At 47.6% G+C, this 21,516-nt stretch overlaps 1 protein-coding gene across 1 annotated transcript in view; it reads left to right on the top strand.

Moving 5' to 3' along the window:
• Positions 1 to 21,516, top strand: part of LOC123996539 (ras-related protein Rab-6B-like) — a 135,874-nt gene that overhangs the window by 85,721 nt on the left and 28,637 nt on the right. Inside the window, exons 6-7 of the mRNA XM_046299949.1 lie at positions 1,693 to 1,786; positions 17,653 to 17,719. Of these exons, the coding sequence (XP_046155905.1) occupies positions 1,693 to 1,786; positions 17,653 to 17,719 (161 nt within the window). The remainder of the gene's footprint in view (positions 1 to 1,692; positions 1,787 to 17,652; positions 17,720 to 21,516) is intronic.

The following is a 21,516-nucleotide window of genomic DNA, read 5'->3' as shown; positions in this document are numbered from 1 at the left end:
CCTTTACAGTGCACTACATTTGACCAGAGGCCTATGGGTACAGTAAAGCACTATAAAGGAAATAAGGTGTTATTTGGGACGTGGACAGAACCCAACTTCACAGTGATGGTCAGCACCTTTAAGCCAGGCGCGGTAATAATAGCGTTTACAGGGTCATTAACATGGCAGGCAGAGCTGGCGGAGGATAGGTTAGGATACATCTCTGCTTCTGCTGTAGCCGATATTCCCACCGGCATGCTCACATCTCAGAGCCAGAGGCTAAATCCCAAATAGAACCCTATTACTTACACAGTGCACTACTTTTGACCAAAACCCTGGTCGAAAGTAGTGCACTAGATAGGGAATAGGGTGCCATTTGGAAAGCTCACCAGTGTCTAATTGATCGAGGGAAGGCAGATAAAGTGCAAGGCAGTTTCCTGAGTTAGACTGACTGGATTAGTCAATTAACATTCAAGGAAGGCAGCCATAATGGCAGATAAAAGCTATGGGACAGGGATTAGAGAAGACTATAGGACAGGGATTAGATCAGGCTGTAGGACAGGGATTAGAGAAGACTATAGGACAGGGATTAGAGAAGACTATAGGACAGGGATTAGAGAAGACTATAGGACAGGGATTAGAGAAGACTATAGGACAGGGATTAGAGAAGACTATAGGACAGGGTTTAGAGAAGACTAAAGGACAGGGATTAGATCAGGCTGTAGGACAGGGATTAGAGAAGACTATAGGACAGGGATTAGAGAAGACTATAGGACAGGGATTAGAGAAGACTATAGGACAGGGATTAGAGAAGACTATAGGACAGGGATTAGAGAAGACTATAGGACAGGGATTAGAGAAGACTATAGGACAGGGATTAGAGAAGACTATAGGACAGGGATTAGAGAAGACTATAGGACAGGGATTAGAGAAGACTATTGGACAGGGATTAGAGAAGACTATAGGACAGGGATTAGATCAGGCTGTAGGACAGGGATTAGAGAAGACTATTGGACAGGGATTAGAGAAGACTATAGGACAGGGATTAGAGAAGACTATAGGACAGGGATTAGAGAAGACTATAGGACAGGGATTAGAGAAGACTATAGGACAGGGATTAGAGAAGACTATAGGACAGGGATTAGAGAAGACTATAGGACAGGGATTAGAGAAGACTATAGGACAGGGATTAGATCAGGCTGTAGGACAGGGTTTAGATCAGGCTGTAGGACAGGGACAAGATCAGGCTATAGGACAGCGATTAGACATTATACTGGCGTCCGTTCCCAGTGGGTCTCTACTGTAGAAAACCTCCTTACCCTGTGGGTCTCTACTCTACGTGCTTCTACACCTGCATTGCTTGCTGTTTGGGGTTTTAGGCTGGGTTTCTGTACAGCACTTTGAGATATCAGCTGATGTACGAAGGGCTATATAAATAAAATTTGATTGATTGTTTGATTGTAGAAAACCTCCTTACCCAGTGAGTCTCTACTGTAGAAAACCTCCTTACCCAGTGGGTCTCTACTGTAGAAAACCTCCTTACCCAGGGAGTCTCTACTGTAGAAAACCTCCTTACCCAGTGGGTCTCTACTGTAGAAAACCTCCTTACCCAGTAGGTCTCTACTGTAGAAAACCTCCTTACCCAGCTCACTTTTATGTCATTTAATGGCATAAGGATGTTTGATAACTGAACCTAATATTTCTCCCTCGCAGGCAGATCACCATAGAAGAAGGAGAACAGCGGGCCAAGGAGCTCAGCGTCATGTTTATTGAGACCAGCGCCAAGACAGGCTACAACGTCAAACAGGTTAGTGTTTATTGAGACCAGCGCCAAGACAGGCTACAACGTCAAACAGGTTAGTGTTTATTGAGACCAGCGCCAAGACAGGCTACAACGTCAAACAGGTTAGTGTTTATTGAGACCAGCGCCAAGACAGGCTACAACGTCAAACAGGTTAGTGTTTATTGAGACCCGCGCCAAGTAGTATCTCCTATAGGACTGGCCATCTCTCCTTGTTATATTGTAGTATCTCCTATAGGACTGGCCATCTCTCCTTGTTATAGTGTAGTATCTCCTATAGGACTGGCCATCTCTCCTTGTTATAGTGTAGTATCTCCTATAGGACTGGTCATCTCTCCTTGTTATAGTGTAGTATCTCCTATAGGACTGGCCATCTCTCCTTGTTATAGTGTAGTATCTCCTATAGGACTGGTCATCTCTCCTTGTTATAGTGTAGTATCTCCTATAGGACTGGTCATCTCTCCTTGTTATAGTGTAGTATCTCCTATAGGACTGGTCATCTCTCCTTGTTATAGTGTAGTATCTCCTATAGGACTGGTCATCTCTCCTTGTTATAGTGTAGTATCTCCTATAGGACTGGTCATCTCTCCTTGTTATAGTGTAGTATCTCCTATAGGACTGGCCATCTCTCCTTGTTATAGTGTAGTATCTCCTATAGGACTGGTCATCTCTCCTTGTTATAGTGTAGTATCTCCTATAGGACTGGTCATCTCTCCTTGTTATAGTGTAGTATCTCCTATAGGACTGGTCATCTCTCCTTGTTATAGTGTAGTATCTCCTATAGGACTGGCCATCTCTCCTTGTTATAGTGTAGTATCTCCTATAGGACTGGTCATCTCTCCTTGTTATAGTGTAGTATCTCCTATAGGACTGGTCATCTCTCCTTGTTATAGTGTAGTATCTTCTATAGGACTGGCCATCTCTCCTTGTTATAGTGTAGTATCTCCTATAGGACTGGTCATCTCTCCTTGTTATAGTGTAGTATCTCCTATAGGACTGGCCATCTCTCCTTGTTATAGTGTAGTATCTCCTATAGGACTGGTCATCTCTCCTTGTTATAGTGTAGTATCTCCTATAGGACTGGCCATCTCTCCTTGTTATAGTGTAGTATCTCCTATAGGACTGGTCATCTCTCCTTGTTATAGTGTAGTATCTCCTATAGGACTGGTCATCTCTCCTTGTTATAGTGTAGTATCTCCTATAGGACTGGTCATCTCTCCTTGTTATAGTGTAGTATCTCCTATAGGACTGGCCATCTCTCCTTGTTATAGTGTAGTATCTCCTATAGGACTGGTCATCTCTCCTTGTTATAGTGTAGTATCTCCTATAGGACTGGTCATCTCTCCTTGTTATAGTGTAGTATCTTCTATAGGACTGGTCATCTCTCCTTGTTATAGTGTAGTATCTCCTATAGGACTGGTCATCTCTCCTTGTTATAGTGTAGTATTGTTACGCTCCTCGTTAGTGGTAGAATGACCGGACCAAGGTGCAGCGTGGTACGTCTGTCGTTAGTGGTAGAATGACCGGACCAAGGTGCAGCGTGGTACGTCTGTCGTTAGTGGTTGAATGACCGGACCAAGGTGCAGCGTGGTACGTCTGTCGTTAGTGGTAGAATGACCGGACCAAGGTGCAGCGTGGTACGTCTGTCGTTAGTGGTAGAATGACCGGACCAAGGTGCAGCGTGGTACGTCTGTCGTTAGTGGTAGAATGACCGGACCAAGGTGCAGCGTGGTACGTCTGTCGTTAGTGGTAGAATGACCGGACCAAGGTGCAGCGTGGTAGTGGTCTCCTTTGTTATGTCAAGGAGCCTAAATAAGTTCAGGAGTAGAAATGGTTAACAAGTCACATAATAATTCATAGTAACTAGCAAAAGAAAGTCACCAAAAAGGTCACACCTTTCAATGCATGTCACCAGGCCCATTCTTCTGCTTTACTTCAGGACCACTGTACAGAACAGATGACCAGAGCACAACTGATAAAACACAAAGACACATAATCCTGTTTCTAGACACTGTTGTGTTAACACTGCCTGCTTGGCCATGGCATAGCAGCCCAGACAAATGTAAATGCATGCATGTATGTATGCATGTATGCATGTATGTATGTATGTATGTATGTATGTATGTATGTCTGCCTGCCTGCCTGCCTGCCTGCCTGCCTGCCTGCCTGTCTGTCTGTCTGTCTGTCTGTCTGTCTGTCTGTCTGCCTGCCTGCCTGCCTGCCTGCCTGTCTGTCTGTCTCGGGCGAGAGATCTTTAGAACACTGTATATATACATAATATGACATTTGTAGTGTCTTTATTATTTTGGAATCTACTGTGAGTGTAATGTTTACTGTTCATTTTTATTGTTAATTTCACTTTTGTATATTATCTACTCCACTTGCTTTGGCAATGTTAACATATGTTTCCCATGCCAATAAAGCCCCTTGAATTGAATTGAGAGAGAGAGAGAGAGACAGAGACAGAGAGAGAAAATCATTGAGAGACAGAGAGAGAAAATCATTGAGAGAGACAGAGAGAGAGAAACATCGAGAGAGCGAGAAATATTGAGAGAGAGACAGAGAAACTTTGAGAGAGACAGAGACACAGAGAGAGAAACATAAAAAGAGAAAAAGATTGAGAGAGAACAAGAGAGAGAGATAGAAAGATCGAGAGATAGAGAGGGAAGCGAGAGATTCAACATTTGAGAAGTACCAATATTGAATGAACCATTTATCAATTGAAAGGTATTACATGTTGTGTCTGCTCTCCTACCCACATTAGATGATAGTTTACAGACCTGTTTGTTTTAGGGCTCCTAGTCTAATGGCTGTCTCTCCCTGGTCTAATGGTTGTCTCTCCCTGGTCTAATGGCTGTCTCTCCCTGGTCTAATGGTTGTCTCTCCCTGGTCTAATGGTTGTCTCTCCCTGGTCTAATGGCTGCCTCTCCCTGGTCTAATGGCTGCCTCTCCCTGGTCTAATGGCTGCCTCTCCCTGGTCTAATGGCTGTCTCTCCCTGGTCTAATGGCTGTCTCTCCCTGGTCTAATGGTTGTCTCTCCCTGGTCTAATGGTTGTCTCTCCCTGGTCTAATGGCTGTCTCTTCCTGGTCTAATGGCTGTCTCTCCCTGGTCTAATGGTTGTCTCTCCCTGGTCTAATGGTTGTCTCTCCCTGGTCTAATGGTTGTCTCTCCCTGGCTGTCTCTCCCTAGTCTAATGGCTGTCTCTCCCTAGTCTAATGGCTGTCTCTCCCTGGTCTAATGGCTGTCTCTCCCTGGTCTAATGGCTGCCTCTCCCTGGTCTAATGGCTGTCTCTCCCTGGTCTAATGGCTGTCTCTCCCTGGTCTAATGGCTGTCTCTCCCTGGTCTAATGGCTGTCTCTCCCTGGTCTAATGGCTGTCTCTCCCTGGTCTAATGGCTGTCTCTCCCTGGTCTAATGGCTGTCTCTCCCTGGTCTAATGGCTGTCTCTCCCTTGTCTAATGGCTGTCTCTCCCTGGTCTAATGGCTGTCTCTCCCTGGTCTAATGGCTGTCTCTCCCTGGTCTAATGGCTGTCTCTCCCTGGTCTAATGGCTGTCTCTCCCTGGTCTAATGGCTGTCTCTCCCTGGTCTAATGGCTGTCTCTCCCTGGTCTAATGGCTGTCTCTCCCTGGTCTAATGGCTGTCTCTCCCTTGTCTAATGGCTGTCTCTCCCTGGTCTAATGGCTGTCTCTCCCTGGTCTAATGGCTGTCTCTCCCTTGTCTAATGGCTGTCTCTCCCTGGTCTAATGGCTGTCTCTCCCTTGTCTAATGGCTGTCTCTCCCTGGTCTAATGGCTGTCTCTCCCTGGTCTAATGGCTGTCTCTCCCTGGTCTAATGGCTGTCTCTCCCTGGTCTAATGGCTGTCTCTCCCTGGTCTAATGGCTGTCTCTCCCTGGTCTAATGGCTGTCTCTCCCTTGTCTAATGGCTGTCTCTCCCTGGTCTAATGGCTGTCTCTCCCTGGTCTAATGGCTGTCTCTCCCTGGTCTAATGGCTGTCTCTCCCTTGTCTAATGGCTGTCTCTCCCTGGTCTAATGGCTGTCTCTCCCTGGTCTAATGGCTGTCTCTCCCTGGTCTAATGGTTGTGTCTCCCTGGTCTAATGGTTGTCTCTCCCTGGTCTAATGGTTGTCTCTCCCTGGTCTAATGGCTGTCTCTCCCTGGTCTAATGGTTGTCTCTTCCTGGTCTAATGGCTGTCTCTCCCTGGTCTAATGGCTGTCTCTCCCTTGTCTAATGGCTGTCTCTCCCTGGTCTAATGGCTGTCTCTCCCTGGTCTAATGGTTGTCTCTCCCTGGTCTAATGGTTGTCTCTCCCTGGTCTAATGGTTGTCTCTTCCTGGTCTAATGGCTGTCTCTCCCTGGTCTAATGGCTGTCTCTCCCTTGTCTAATCGCTGTCTCTCCCTGGTCTAATGGCTGTCTCTCCCTGGTCTAATGGCTGTCTCTCCCTGGTCTAATGGCTGTCTCTCCCTGGTCTAATGGTTGTCTCTCCCTGGTCTAATGGTTGTCTCTCCCTGGTCTAATGGTTGTCTCTCCCTGGTCTAATGGCTGCCTCTCCCTGGTCTAATGGCTGCCTCTCCCTGGTCTAATGGCTGCCTCTCCCTGGTCTAATGGCTGTCTCTCCCTGGTCTAATGGTTGTCTCTCCCTGGCTGTCTCTCCCTGGTCTAATGGCTGTCTCTCCCTGGTCTAATGGCTGTCTCTCCCTGGTCTAATGGCTGTCTCTCCCTGGCTGTCTCTCCCTGGTCTAATGGCTGTCTCTCCCTGGTCTAATGGCTGCCTCTCCCTGGTCTAATGGCTGCCTCTCCCTGGTCTAATGGCTGTCTCTCCCTGGTCTAATGGCTGCCTCTCCCTGGTCTAATGGCTGTCTCTCCCTGGCTGTCTCTCCCTGGTCTAATGGCTGTCTCTCCCTGGTCTAATGGCTGTCTCTCCCTGGTCTAATGGCTGCCTCTCCCTGGCTGTCTCTCCCTGGTTGTCTCTCCCTGGCTGTCTCTCCCTGGCTGTCTCTCCCTGGTCTAATGGCGGTCTCTCCCTGGTCTAATGGCTGTCTCTCCCTGGTCTAATGGCTGTCTCTCCCTGGTCTAATGGCTGTCTCTCCCTGCTTGTCTCTCCCTGGTCTAATGGCTGTCTCTCCCTGGTTGTCTCTCCCTGGTCTAATGGCTGTCTCTCCCTGGTTGTATCTCCCTGGTCTAATGGCTGTCTCTCCCTGGTCTAATGGCGGTCTCTCCCTGGTCTAATGGCTGTCTCTCCCTGGTTGTCTCTCCCTGGTCTAATGGCTGCCTCTCCCTGGTTGTCTCTCCCTGGCTGTCTCTCCCTGGTCTAATGGCTGCCTCTCCTTGGTCTAATGGCTGCCTCTCCCTGGTTTAATGGTTGCCTCTCCCTGGTCTAATGGTTGCCTCTCCCTGGTCTAATGGTTGCCTCTCCCTGGTCTAATGGTTGTCTCTCCCTGGTCTAATGGCTGCCTCTCCCTGGTCTAATGTCTGTCTCTCCTGGCTGTCTCTCCTGGTCTAATGGCTGCCTCTCCCTGGTCTAATGGCTGCCTCTCCCTGGCTGTCTCTCCCTGGTCTAATGGCTGCCTCTCCCTGGTCTAATGGCTGCCTCTCCTTGGTATAATGGCTGTCTCTCCCTGGTCTAATGGCTGTCTCTCCCTGGTCTAATAGCTGCCTCTCCCTTGTCTAATGGCTGTCTCTCCCTGGTCTAATGGCTGTCTCTCCCTGGCTGTCTCTCCCTGGTCTAATGGCTGCCTCTCCCTGGTCTAATGGCTGTTTCTCCCTGGTCTAATGGCTGCCTCTCCTTGGTATAATGGCTGTCTCTCCCTGGTCTAATGGCTGTCTCTCCCTGGTCTAATGGCTGCCACTCCCTGGTTGTCTCTCCCTGGTCTAATGGCTGTCTCTCCCTGGTCTAATGGCTGTCTCTCCCTGGTTGTCTCTCCCTGGTCTAATGGCTGCCTCTCCCTGGTCTAATGGCTGTCTCTCCCTGGTCTAATGGCTGCCTCTCCCTGGTCTAATGGCTGCCTCTCCCTGGTCTAATGGCTGTCTCTCCCTGGTCTAATGGCTGCCTCTCCCTGGTCTAATGGCTGTCTCTCCCTGGCTGTCTCTCCCTGGTCTAATGGCTGTCTCTCCCTGGTCTAATGGCTGTCTCTCCCTGGTCTAATGGCTGCCTCTCCCTGGCTGTCTCTCCCTGGTTGTCTCTCCCTGGCTGTCTCTCCCTGGCTGTCTCTCCCTGGTCTAATGGCGGTCTCTCCCTGGTCTAATGGCTGTCTCTCCCTGGTCTAATGGCTGTCTCTCCCTGGTCTAATGGCTGTCTCTCCCTGCTTGTCTCTCCCTGGTCTAATGGCTGTCTCTCCCTGGTTGTCTCTCCCTGGTCTAATGGCTGTCTCTCCCTGGTTGTATCTCCCTGGTCTAATGGCTGTCTCTCCCTGGTCTAATGGCGGTCTCTCCCTGGTCTAATGGCTGTCTCTCCCTGGTTGTCTCTCCCTGGTCTAATGGCTGCCTCTCCCTGGTTGTCTCTCCCTGGCTGTCTCTCCCTGGTCTAATGGCTGCCTCTCCTTGGTCTAATGGCTGCCTCTCCCTGGTTTAATGGTTGCCTCTCCCTGGTCTAATGGTTGCCTCTCCCTGGTCTAATGGTTGCCTCTCCCTGGTCTAATGGTTGTCTCTCCCTGGTCTAATGGCTGCCTCTCCCTGGTCTAATGGCTGTCTCTCCCTGGCTGTCTCTCCCTGGTCTAATGGCTGCCTCTCCCTGGTCTAATGGCTGCCTCTCCCTGGCTGTCTCTCCCTGGTCTAATGGCTGCCTCTCCCTGGTCTAATGGCTGCCTCTCCTTGGTATAATGGCTGTCTCTCCCTGGTCTAATGGCTGTCTCTCCCTGGTCTAATAGCTGCCTCTCCCTTGTCTAATGGCTGTCTCTCCCTGGTCTAATGGCTGTCTCTCCCTGGCTGTCTCTCCCTGGTCTAATGGCTGCCTCTCCCTGGTCTAATGGCTGTTTCTCCCTGGTCTAATGGCTGCCTCTCCTTGGTATAATGGCTGTCTCTCCCTGGTCTAATGGCTGTCTCTCCCTGGTCTAATGGCTGCCACTCCCTGGTTGTCTCTCCCTGGTCTAATGGCTGTCTCTCCCTGGTCTAATGGCTGTCTCTCCCTGGTTGTCTCTCCCTGGTCTAATGGCTGCCTCTCCCTGGTCTAATGGTTGTCTCTCCCTGGTCTAATGGCTGCCTCTCCCTGGTCTAATGGCTGCCTCTCCCTGGTCTAATGGCAGTCACTCCCTGGTCTAATGGCGGTCTCTCCCTGTCTAATGGCTGTCTCTCCCTGGCAGTCTCTCCCTGGTCTAATGGCTGCCTCTCCCTGGTTGTCTCTCCCTGGCTGTCTCTCCCTGGTCTAATGGCGGTCTCTCCCTGGTCTAATGGCTGCCTCTCCCTGGTTGTCTCTCCCTGGTCTAATGGCTGCCTCTCCCTGGTCTAATGGCGGTCTCTCCCTGGTCTAATGGCTGCCTCTCCCTGGTTGTCTCTCCCTGGTCTAATGGCTGCCTCTCCCTGGTCTAATGGCTGTCTCTCCCTGGTCTAATGGCTGTCTCTCCCTGGTCTAATGGCTGCCTCTCCTTGGTATAACGGCTGCCTCTCCCTGGTCTAATGGCTGCCTCTCCCTGTTCTAATGGCTGCCTCTCCTTGGTATAATGGCTGTCTCTCCCTGGTCTAATGGCTGTCTCTCCCTGGTCTAATGGCTGCCTCTCCTTGGTCTAATGGCTGTCTCTCCCTGGCTGCCTCTCCCTGGTCTAATGGCTGCCTCTCCCTGGTCTAATGGCTGTCTCTCCCTGGTCTAATGGCTGTCTCTTCCTGGTCTAATGGCTGCCTCTCCCTGGTCTAATGGCTGCCTCTCCCTGGTCTAATGGCTGTCTCTCCCTGGTCTAATGGCTGTCTCTCCCTGGTCTAATGGCTGTCTCTCCCTGGTCTAATGGCTGCCTCTCCTTGGTCTAATGGCTGCCTCTCCCTGGTCTAATGGCTGTCTCTCCCTGGTCTAATGGTTGCCTCTCCCTGGTCTAATGGCTGCCTCTCCCTGGTCTAATGGCTGCCTCTCCCTGGTCTAATGGCTGTCTCTCCCTGGTCTAATGTCTGTCTCTCCCTGGCTGTCTCTCCCTGGTCTAATGGCTGCCTCTCCCTGGTCTAATGGCTGCCTCTCCCTGGTCTAATGGCTGTCTCTCCCTGGTCTAATGGCTGTCTCTCCCTGGCTGTCTCTCCCTGGTCTAATGGCTGTCTCTCCCTGGCTGTCTGTCTCTCCCTGGTCTAATGGCTGTCTCTCCCTGGTCTAATGGCTGTCTCTCCCTGGTCTAATGGCTGTCTCTCCCTGGTCTAATGGCTGTCTCTCCCTAGTCTAATGGCTGTCTCGCCCTGGTCTAATGGCTGCCTCGCCCTGGTCTAATGGCTGTCTCTCCCTGGTCTAATGGCTGCCTCTCCCTGGTCTAATGGCTCTCCTGGTCTGCCTCTCCCTGGTCCATATATTCATGTCCAGCCCCCTGTGTGTTTAATCATCCAGAATAAAAGCAGCCAGGCCTTGGGTTTGCCTGTACTGTTTGCCACCAAGGAACAGGGTGCAGGGAATAGCGATGAGTGTGTTACTGGGTAACTTTATGCTGCCCCTTGTCTCAAATGGTACCCTTGTCCCTTTACAGTGCACTAGTTTTGATCAGGAGCCGTAGGTGCACTATGTAGAGAATAGGGTATAATTTGGGAAATAGACACAGTCTCAGGTGGCTTCAAGATGGAATTGACCAATAACGCCTCAGATAACGCCTCAGATAACGCCTCAGATAACGCCTCAGATAACGCCTCAGATAACGCCTCAGATAACGCCTCAGATAACGCCTCAGATAACGCCTCAGATAAATGGAGGCTGACACGGTTTTGGATCACCAGATTACTTTATAATGGATGCTTTGTGTTTTTTCTCCAAATCAAATGTTATTTGTCACATACACATATTTAGCAGATGTTATTGCTCGTGTAACGAAATGCTACACAAATCTAAAGGGGAAAGTTAAGATATATATATATATATATATATTAGTAAGATTAATGTCGGAGTGGCATTGACTAGAATACAGTAGAATACAGTACATACATATGAGATAAGTAAAGCAGTTTGTAAACATTATTAAAATGTTCCATTATTAGAGTGGCCGGTGTTCCATTATTAGAGTGGCCAGTGTTCCATTATTAGAGTGGCCAGTGTTCCATTATTAGAGTAGCCAGTGTTCCATTATTTGAGTGGCCAGTGTTCCATTATTTGAGTGGCCAGTGTTCCATTATTAGGGTGGCCGGTGTTACATTATTAGAATGGCCAGTGTTCCATTATTAGAGTGACCAGTGTTCCATTATTAGAGTGGCCAGTGTTCTATTATTATAGTGGCCAGTGTTCCATTATTAGAGTGGCCAGTGTTCCATTATTAGAGTGGCCAGTGTTCCATTATTAGAGTGGCCAGTGTTCCATTAATAAAGTGGCCGGTGTTCCATTATTAGAGTGGCCGGTGTTCCATTATTAGAATGGCCAGTGTTCCATTATTAGAGTGGCCAGTGTTCCATTATTAGAGTGGCCAGTGTTCCATTATTAGAGTGGCCAGTGTTCCATTATTAGAGTGGCCAGTGTTCCATTATTTCAGTGGCCAGTGTTCCATTATTAGAGTGGCCAGTGTTCCATTATTAGAGTGGCCAGTGATTCCATTATTAGAGTGGCCGGTGTTCCATTATTAGAGTGGCCAGTGTTCCATTATTAGAGTGGTCAGTGTTCCATTATTAGAGTGGCCGGTGATTCCATGTATATAGGGCAGCAGCCTCTAAGGTGCAGGGTTGAGTAACCGGATGGTAGCTAGCTAGTGATGGCTATTTAACAGTCTGATGGCCTTGAGATAGAAGATGTTTCTCAGTCTCTAGGTCCCAGCTTTGATGCACCTGTACAGACCTCGCCTTCTGGATGATAGCGGGGTGAACAGGCAGTGGCTCGGGTGGTTGATGTCCTTGATGGTCCTTTTGGCCTTCCTGTGACATTTGGTGCTGTTGGTGTCCTGGAGGGCAGGCAGTGTAACCCCGGTGATGCGTTGAGCAGACCGCACCACCCTCTGGAGAGCCCTGCCTTTGTGGTCAGTGCAGTTGCCGTACCAGGCTGTGATACAGCCCGACAGGATGCTCTCAATTGTGCATCTGTAAAAGTTTGTGAGGGTCTTAGGTGCCAAGCCGAATTTCATCATGCTTCCTTAGGTTGAAGAGGCGCTGGTCCATCTTCTTCATCACACTGTCTGTGTGGGTGGACCATTTCAGAGCGTCAGAGCGTCGGTGATATGTACGCCGAGGAACTTGGAAGCTTTTCACCTTCTCCACTGCGGTCCCGTCGATGTGGATATGGGAGTGTTCTCTCTGCTGTTCCCTAAAATCCACTCCTTTGTTTTTGTTGACGTTGAGTGAGAGGTTATTTTCCTGGCACCACTCTGCCAGGGAGGAGGTGATCCTCCCTGTAGGCTGTCTCGTCATTATTGGTCATCAGGCCTACAAATGTTGTGTAATCTGCAAACTTGGTGATTGAGTTGGACATTTACTCTTGAGGTGCTGACCTGTTACACCCTCTACAACCACTGTGATTATTATTATTTGACCCTGCTGGTCATCTATGAACGTTTGAACATCTTGGCCATGTTCTGTTATAATCTCCACCCGGCACAGCCAGAAGAGGACTGGCCACCCCTCATAGCCTGGTTCCTCTCTAGGTTTCTTCCTAGGTTCTGGCCTTTCTACGTAGTTTTTCCTAGCCACTGTGCTTCTACACCTGCATTGCCTGCTGTTTGGGGTTTTAGGCTGGGTTTCTGTTCAGCACTTTGGGACATCAGCGGATGTAAGAAGGGCTATATAAATACATTTGATTGATTGATTGAGTTGGAGGCTTGTGTGGCCACGCAGTCATGGGTGAACAGGGAGTACAGGAGGGGGCTGAGCACGCACCCTTGTGTGGCCCCTGTATTGAGGATCAGCAAAGTGGAGGTGTTGTTTTCTACCTTCACCACCTGGGGACGGCCTGTCAGGAAGTCCAGGACCCAGTTGCACAGGGCGGGGTTCAGACCCAGGGCCCCGAGGTTAATGATGAGCTTGGAGGGTACTATGGTGTTGAAGGCTGAGCTATAGTCAATGAACAGCATTCTGACGTAGGTATTCCTCTTGTCCAGATGGGATAGGGCAGTGTGCAGTGCGATGGCGATTGATTCATCTGTGGACCTATTGGGACGGTAAGAAAATTGAAGTGGGTCTAGGGTGTAAGGTAAAGTAGAGGTGATATGATCCTTGACTAGTCTCTCAAAGCACTTCATGATGACAGAAGTGAGTGCTACGGGCGATAGTCATTTAGTTAAATTGCTTTCTTGGGTACAGGAACAATGGTGGACATCTTGAAGCATGTGGGGAAAGCAGACTGGGATAGGGATCGATTGAATATGTCCATAAACACTCTAGCCAGCTGGTATGCGCATGTTCTGAGGATGCGGCTAGGGATGCCGACTGGGCCGGCAGCCTTGCGAGGGTTTACACGTTTAATTGTCTTACTCACGTCTGTCATGGAGAACGATAGCCCACATTTCTTGATAGCGGGCCGCGTCGGTGGTACTGTGTTATCCTCAAAGCGGGCGATGAAGGTGTTTAGCTTGTCTGGGAGCAAGACGTCGGTGTCCGCGACGTGGCTGGTTTCCCCTTTGTAATCAGTGAATGTCTGTAGACTCTGCCACATACGTCTCGTGTCTGAGCTGTTGAATTGTGACTCCACTTTGTCTCTGTACTGACGTTTTGTCTGTTTGATTGCCTTATGGAAGGAATAACTGCACTGTTTGTATTCACCCATATTCCCAGTCACCTTGCCATGGTTAAATTCGGTGGTTTGCACTTTTAGTTTTGCTTGAATGCTGCCAGAGATCCACTGTTTCTCGTCTCGGGAAGTTTTAATAGTCAGTGGAAACAACATCACCTATACACTTCCTGATGAACTCAGTCACCGTGTCATCATACATGTCAATGTTATTCTCAGAGGCAACCGGGAACATATCCCTTTCCGTGTGATCAAGAAATTCTTGGAGCATGGATTGTGATTGGTCAGATCAGTGTTGAATAGATCTTAGCACGAGTACTTCCTGTTTGAGTTTCTACCTATAGGAAAAGACGAGCAAAATGGATTATTGACCTGATTTGCTGAAGGGAGGGAGGGGGATGGCCTTGTAGGCATCCCGGGAAGTAACTGTGGTCAAGCGTTTTAGCAGCACGAATACTACAGTCAATGTGTTGATAGAACTTCGGTAGCATTTTCCTCAAATTTTCTTTGTTGAAATCCCCAACTACAATAAATGCGGCCTCAGGATTTGTGGTTTCCAGTTTGCACAAAGTTCAGTGTTGTTCCTTGAGGACCGTCGTGGTATCGGCTTGAGGGGGAATATACATATATACATACATATACATGACTGTGACTACAACCGAAAATAATTATCTCGGGAGACTTTTGATTGTGAGGTATTCTAGGTTGGGTGACTGTGTAACCAGCCTCTGGTCTCCCACACTATAGTAACATGCTGAGAGACCAGCCTCTGGTCTCCCACACTATAGTAACAAGCTGAGAGACCAGCCTCTGGTCTCCCACACTATAGTAACACGCTGAGAGACCAGCCTCTGGTCTCCCACACTATAGTAACATGCTGAGAGACCAGCCTCTGGTCTCCCACACTATAGTAACATGCTGAGAGACCAGCCTCTGGTCTCCCACACTATAGTAACATGCTGAGAGACCAGCCTCTGGTCTCCCACACTATAGTAACATGCTGAGAGACCAGCCTCTGGTCTCCCACACTATAGTAACAAGCTGAGAGACCAGCCTCTGGTCTCCCACACTATAGTAACAAGCTGAGAGACCAGCCTCTGGCCTCCCACACTATAGTAACATGCTGAGAGACCAGCCTCTGGTTTCCCACACTATATTAACATGCCGAGAGACCAGCCTCTGGGAAGTCATTGGGCATGACGATCCTGTCTGGTGGTCTTCCCTCGTGGGGGACACTATAGTAACAAGCCTCTGGGAAGTCATTGGGTAGCTCTAATGATCCATCCCTCTTCCTCCTGTACTATGAGAGATTACAGATGTATTATAATTGCCTTGGAATGTAATGAGAGGGCAGTAGTCCCTAGAATGGCACCACAGATTAAGTAGTGTGACCGAGAGTGTATGTGAAGCTGGCTCTCACCAGTGTGACTGACTGACTGACTGACTGACTGACTGACTGACTGACTGACTGACTGTGTGACTGACTGACTGACTGACTGACTGACTGACTGACTGACTGACTGACTGACTGACTGACTGACTGTGTGACTGACTGACTGACTGACTGTGTGACTGACTGACTGACTGACTGACTGTGTGACTGTGTGACTGACTGACTGACTGTGTGACTGACTGACTGTGTGACTGACTGACTGTGTGACTGACTGACTGACTGACTGACTGTCTGACTGTGTGACTGACTGACTGTCTGACTGTGTGACTGTCTGACTGACTGACTGACTGACTGTGTGACTGTCTGACTGTGTGACTGACTGTCTGACTGTGTGACTGACTGACTGACTGTGTGACTGTCTGACTGTGTGACTGACTGACTGTCTGACTGTGTGACTGTGTGACTGTCTGACTGTGTGACTGACTGACTGACTGTGTGACTGTCTGACTGTGTGACTGACTGTCTGACTGTGTGAATGACTGACTGACTGTGTGACTGTCTGACTGTGTGACTGACTGACTGACTGTGTGACTGACTGACTGTGTAACTGACTGACTGACTGACTGACTGTGTGACTGATTGACTGACTGACTGACTGTGTGACTGACTGACTGTGTAACTGACTGACTGACTGACTGACTGTGTGACTGATTGACTGACTGACTGACTGTGTGAATGACTGACTGACTGTGTGACTGTCTGACTGTGTGACTGACTGTCTGACTGTGTGAATGACTGACTGACTGTGTGACTGTCTGACTGTGTGACTGACTGACTGACTGTGTGACTGACTGACTGTGTAACTGACTGACTGACTGACTGACTGTGTGACTGATTGACTGACTGACTGACTGTGTGACTGACTGACTGTGTAACTGACTGACTGACTGACTGACTGTGTGACTGATTGACTGACTGACTGACTGTGTGAATGACTGACTGACTGTGTGACTGTCTGACTGTGTGACTGACTGACTGACTGTGTGACTGACTGACTGTGTAACTGACTGACTGACTGACTGACTGTGTGACTGATTGACTGACTGACTGACTGACTGTGTGACTGACTGACTGTGTAACTGACTGACTGACTGACTGACTGTGTGACTGATTGACTGACTGACTGACTGTGTAACTGACTGACTGACTGTGTGACTGACTGACTGACTGTGTGACTGACTGACTGACTGACTGTGTAACTGATTGACTGACTGACTGTGTAACTGATTGACTGACTGACAGACTGACTGACTGACTGTGTAACTGATTGACTGACTGTGTAACTGATTGACTGACTGTGTAACTGATTGACTGACTGTGTGACTGACTGACTGACTGACTGACTGTGTGACTGACTGACTGTGTGACTGACTGACTGACTGACTGTGTGACTGACTGACTGACTGTGTTACTGACTGACTGACTGACTGACTGACTGACTGACTGACTGACTGACTGACTGACTGACTGACTGACTGACTGACTGACTGTGTGAGCGCTTTATAATGTGTGAGCTATATCCCTGGCTCAGTGCATGATGGAGCTTCCTTTCTCAGTGAGGTGATTGGGTCGTCCACAGGTGAGGGAGATTAATGGATGAGACATTCTCTCTGTCTGGTAGCAGACAGACTCTCCCTGGTTATGGACATAGCATGAGTCACAGTGTACGAACTCTCTCTCTTCCTCCCCCTCCTTTCTCTCTCACCTCTCTCTCTCTCTCTCTCTCTCTCTCTCTCTCTCTCTCTCTCTCTCTCCTCTGTGTCTGTCTTTCTTTATTTCTCTCTCTCCCCTCTGTTTCTGTCTTTCTTTCTTTATCTCTCTCTCTTCCTCTATCTCTTTATATTTATCTTCCCTCCTCCTCTCTCTGTTTATTTTCTCTCTCTCTCCTCTCTCTCTCTCTCCCCTTCTGTCTGTCTCACTCTCTTCCTCTTTGTATCTATCTCCCTCCTCCTCTCTCTGTTTATTTTCTCTCTCTCTCTCTCTCTCTCTCTCTCTCTCCCCTCTCTCTCTCTCTCTCCCTCTCTCTCTCTCTCTCTCCCCTCTCTCTCTCTCTCTCCCTCTCTCTCTCTCTCTCTCTCTCTCTCTCTCCCCTTCTGTCTGTCTCACTCTCTTCCTCTGTATCAATCTCCCTCCTCCTCTGTTTATTTTATCTCTCTCTCTCTCCCCCCTCTCTCTCTCTCTCTCTCTCTCTCTCTCTCTCTCTCTCTCTCTCTCTCTCTCTCTCTCTCTCCTTCTGTCTGTCTCTCTTCCTCTTTGTATCTATCTCCCTCCTCCTCTCTCTGCTTATTTTCTCTCTCTCTCTCTCTCTCTCTCTCTCTCTCTCTCTCTCTCTCTCTCTCTCTCTCTCTCTCTCTCTCTCTCTCCTCTCCCCTTCTGTCTGTCTCTCTCTCTTCCTCTTTGTATCTCTTCCTCTTTGTATCTATCTCCCTCCTCCTCTCTCTGCTTATTTTCTCTCTCTCTCTCTCTCTCTCTCTCTCTCTCTCTCTCTCTCTCTCTCTCTCTCTCTCTCTCTCTCTCTCTCTCTCTCTCTCTCTCTCTCTCTCTCTCTCTCTCTCTTCCTCTTTGTATCTATCTCCCTCCTCCTCTCTCTCTCTGTCTCTCTCCAGCTGTTTCGGCGTGTGGCAGCTGCCCTTCCTGGGATGGAGAGCATGCAGGAGACAAGCAAGGAGGGAAGTATCCTTTCACTGCACAGGCACTTAGCCTCAACTCAACTACAGGTAAATGTAATGGTTGGTGGTTGTGAAAAGGACTAAACTCAAGTTACAGATACAGATATAGGTACAGGTATAGATACAGATACAGGTATAGATACAGGTATAGATACAGGTATAGATACAGGTATAGATACAGGTATAGATACAGGTATAGATACAGATACAGGTATAGATACAGGTATAGATACAGGTATAGATACAGGTATAGATACAGGTATAGATACAGATACAGGTATAGATACAGGTATAGATACAGGTATAGATATAGATGCAGATACACTTACAGATATAGATACAGATACAGATATAGATACGGGTATAGATACAGATATAGATATAGATACAGATACTCTAATATAGATATAGATACAGGTCCACCTTTAGCTGTAATGACTCCAACCAAACACTTCCTGTAGTTATTGATCAGTCCACCTTTAGCTGCAATGACTCCAACCAAACACTTCCTGTAGTTGTTGATCAGTCCACCTTTAGCTGCAACGACTTCAACAAACACTTCCTGTAGTTATTGATCAGTCTCTCACATCGCTGTGGAGGAATTGTGGCCCACTCTTCAATGCAGAACTGCTTTAACTCAGAAATATTTGTGGGTTTTCAAGCATAAACTGCTCGTTTCAGGTCCTGCCACAACATCTCAATTGGGATTAGATCTGGACTTTGACCAGAGCCTTTACGAAACTTCAAATTTGTTGCTTTTTAACCGTTTTCAACCCACTGGGTGGTCTTTAATGTAATAGGAGAACCCAGTGGGTTCTGGTAGTCTTTAATGTAATAGGAGAACCCAGTGGGTTCTGGGTAGTCTTTAATATAATTGGAAAATCCAGTGGGTTCTGGGTGGTCTTTAATGTAATAGGAAAATCCAGTGGGTTCTGGTAGTCTTTAATATAATAGGATAACCCAGTGGGTTCTGGGTGGTCTTTAATGTAATAGGAGAACCCAGTGGGTTCTGGGTAGTCTTTAATGTAATAGGAGAACCCAGTGGGTTCTGGGTAGTCTTTAATGTAGTAGGAGAACCCAGTGTGTTCTGGGTAGTCTTTAATATAATAGGAGAACCCAGTGTGTTCTGGGTAGTCTTTAATGTAATAGGATAACCCAGTGGGTTCTGGGTAGTATTTAATATAATAGAATAACCCAGTGGGTTCTGGGTGGTCTTTAATGTAATAGGAGAACCCAGTGGGTTCTGGTAGTCTTTAATGTAATAGGAGAAACCAGTTGGTTCTGGGTAGTATTTAATATAATTGGAGATCCCAGTGGGTTCTGGGTAGTCTTTAATGTAATAGGAAAATCCAGTGGGTTCTGGTAGTCTTTATTGTAGTAGGAGAACCCAGTGGGTTCTGGTAGTCTTTAATATAATTGGAAAATCCAGTGGGTTCTGGTAGTCTTTATTGTAATAGGAGAACCCAGTGGGTTCTGGTAGTCTTTAATATAATTGGAGAATCCAGTGGGTTCTGGTAGTCTTTATTGTAGTAGGAGAACCCAGTGGGTTCTGGGTAGTCTTTAATATAATTGGAGAACCCAGTGGGTTCTGGTAGTCTTTAATGTAGTAGGAGTTTCAGTGGGTTCTGGTAGTCTTTATTGTAATAGGAGAACCCAGTGGGTTCTGGTAGTCTTTAATGTAATAGGAGAACCCAGTGGGTTCTGGGTAGTCTTTAATGTAGTAGGAGAACCCAGTGGGTTCTGGGTGGTCTTTATTGTAGTAGGAGAACCCAGTGGGTTCTGGGTAGTATTTATTGTAGTAGGAGAACCCAGTGGGTTCTGGGTAGTCTTTATTGTAGTAGGAGAACCCAGTGGGTTCTGGGTAGTCTTTAATGTAATAGGAGAACCCAGTGTGTTCTGGGTAGTCTTTAATAGCTGGTAGTTTAGTAGATGATCGTGTCTGTTTTTTCTCTTAGTTCTTTGTTAAATGATTAGAAGGTTGGAGAAGTGGTTTATCCAGACATCTCCATTTAGGATAGATAGCTCTTTGTGCTGTTGTTTGTTCAGTGTTTTCTCATTTGCCCCTGTGTTTATGAATGGACAGGTTTCTCCATGTCTTTCTTAGGCTTTTGTACTCTTCCTCAAGCCATTTCTCATTGCTGTCAATTGCCTTAGGTTTTAAGCTTGAATTGTTTTTATTTGATATGTTAGCTGATACACTGTTCAGGCTTTCTACTGCTAAGTTTACACCTTCACTATTTTAGGGAAACATTTTGTCCAGGAAGTCGTCTAGGAGGGATTGGTTTTGTTTTTGGACAATTGTTCCTAGGTAGGTTTCCACACTATCTTCCTTCCATCTATAGCATTTCTTAATATCATGCAGTTTATTGGGCTTTGATGCCCCCCCCTTCTTTCTCTCTCTCTCTCTCTCTCTCTCTCTCTCTCTCTCTCTCTCTCTCTCTCTCTCTCTCTCTCTCTCTCTCTCTCTCACTCTCTCACTCTCTCTCTCTCTCTCTCTCTCTCTCTCACTCTCTCACTCTCTCACTCTCTCACTCTCTCACTCTCTCACTCTCTCACTCTCTCACTCTCTCACTCTCTCTCTCACTCTCTCACTCTCTCTCTCACTCTCTCACTCTCTCTCACTCTCTCTCTCACTCTCTCTCTCACTCTCTCTCTCACTCTCTCTCTCACTCTCTCTCTCACTCTCTCTCTCACTCTCTCTCACTCTCTCTCTCACTCTCTCTCACTCTCTCTCTCACTCTCTCTCACTCTCTCTCTCACTCTCTCACTCACTCTCTCACTCACTCTCTCACTCACTCTCTCACTCTCTCTCTCACTCTCTCACTCTCTCTCTCACTCTCTCACTCTCTCACTCACTCTCTCACTCTCTCACTCTCTCACTCTCTCACTCTCTCACTCTCTCACTCTCTCACTCTCTCACTCTCTCACTCTCTCACTCTCTCACTCTCTCACTCTCTCTCTCTGTCTCTGTCTCCTCCTCGTCATCTCATCCATTGATGCCAAGCTGCCAGTCGCCCACAGAGCCGCAGGGTGTGTTTCACAGACAGGATATTAATGCCTGAGGTTGCAGTTTTTATACAGAAAAAAAATATCCAGCCCCCATAGACAAACAAACCTCTGACTGACATCTTGTTTCCTTTGTGCTGAAGAAAGAAATTCATATTCTTGGGGAGTTCAACAGTTTGTAGTTTCTGTCATGGTCAATATGATAGAATATACACTGACTGTATAAAACATTATGAACACCTGCTCTTTCCATGACATAAACTGACCAGGTGAATTTAGGTGAAAGCTATGATCCCTTATTGATGTCACTTGTTCAATCCACTTCAATTAGTGTAGAAGAAGGGGAGGAGACATGTAGATGAAGGGGAGGAGACATGTAGATGAAGGGGAGGAGACATGTAGATGAAGGGGAGGAGACATGTAGATGAAGGGGAGGAGACATGTAGATGAAGGGGAGGAGACATGTAGATGAAGGGGAGGAGACGGGTCAAATAAGGATTTTTACTCAAAGGATCAGAGATCAAGGATCAATTTATCAAGTACTGAAAGCATAAGCTACAGCTAGCTAGCTAGCACTGCAGTGTATAAAGAGAGAGAAAGACAATAGTTGAACAGTTTTGAACAAATGAATACCTTAAAAAATAAATGACAAGTGAGAGAGAGAAAGAAAGAGCTTTCATTCATAGTATTTTTTCCACTTACTTAGCTTGTGAATGCAGCTAGTTAGTTTAGCCTACTCAAACACCCGGCTCAAACAGCGAGGGATGCTATGTTCGCTAGCTGGTTATGGCTATC

The sequence above is a fragment of the Oncorhynchus gorbuscha genome, linkage group LG15 (assembly GCF_021184085.1).
Source record: "Oncorhynchus gorbuscha isolate QuinsamMale2020 ecotype Even-year linkage group LG15, OgorEven_v1.0, whole genome shotgun sequence".
NCBI classification, from domain to species: Eukaryota; Metazoa; Chordata; class Actinopteri; order Salmoniformes; family Salmonidae; genus Oncorhynchus; species Oncorhynchus gorbuscha.
Note: the sequence above shows the minus strand (reverse complement) of the source record. Positions and strands in the feature narration are given on the sequence as shown.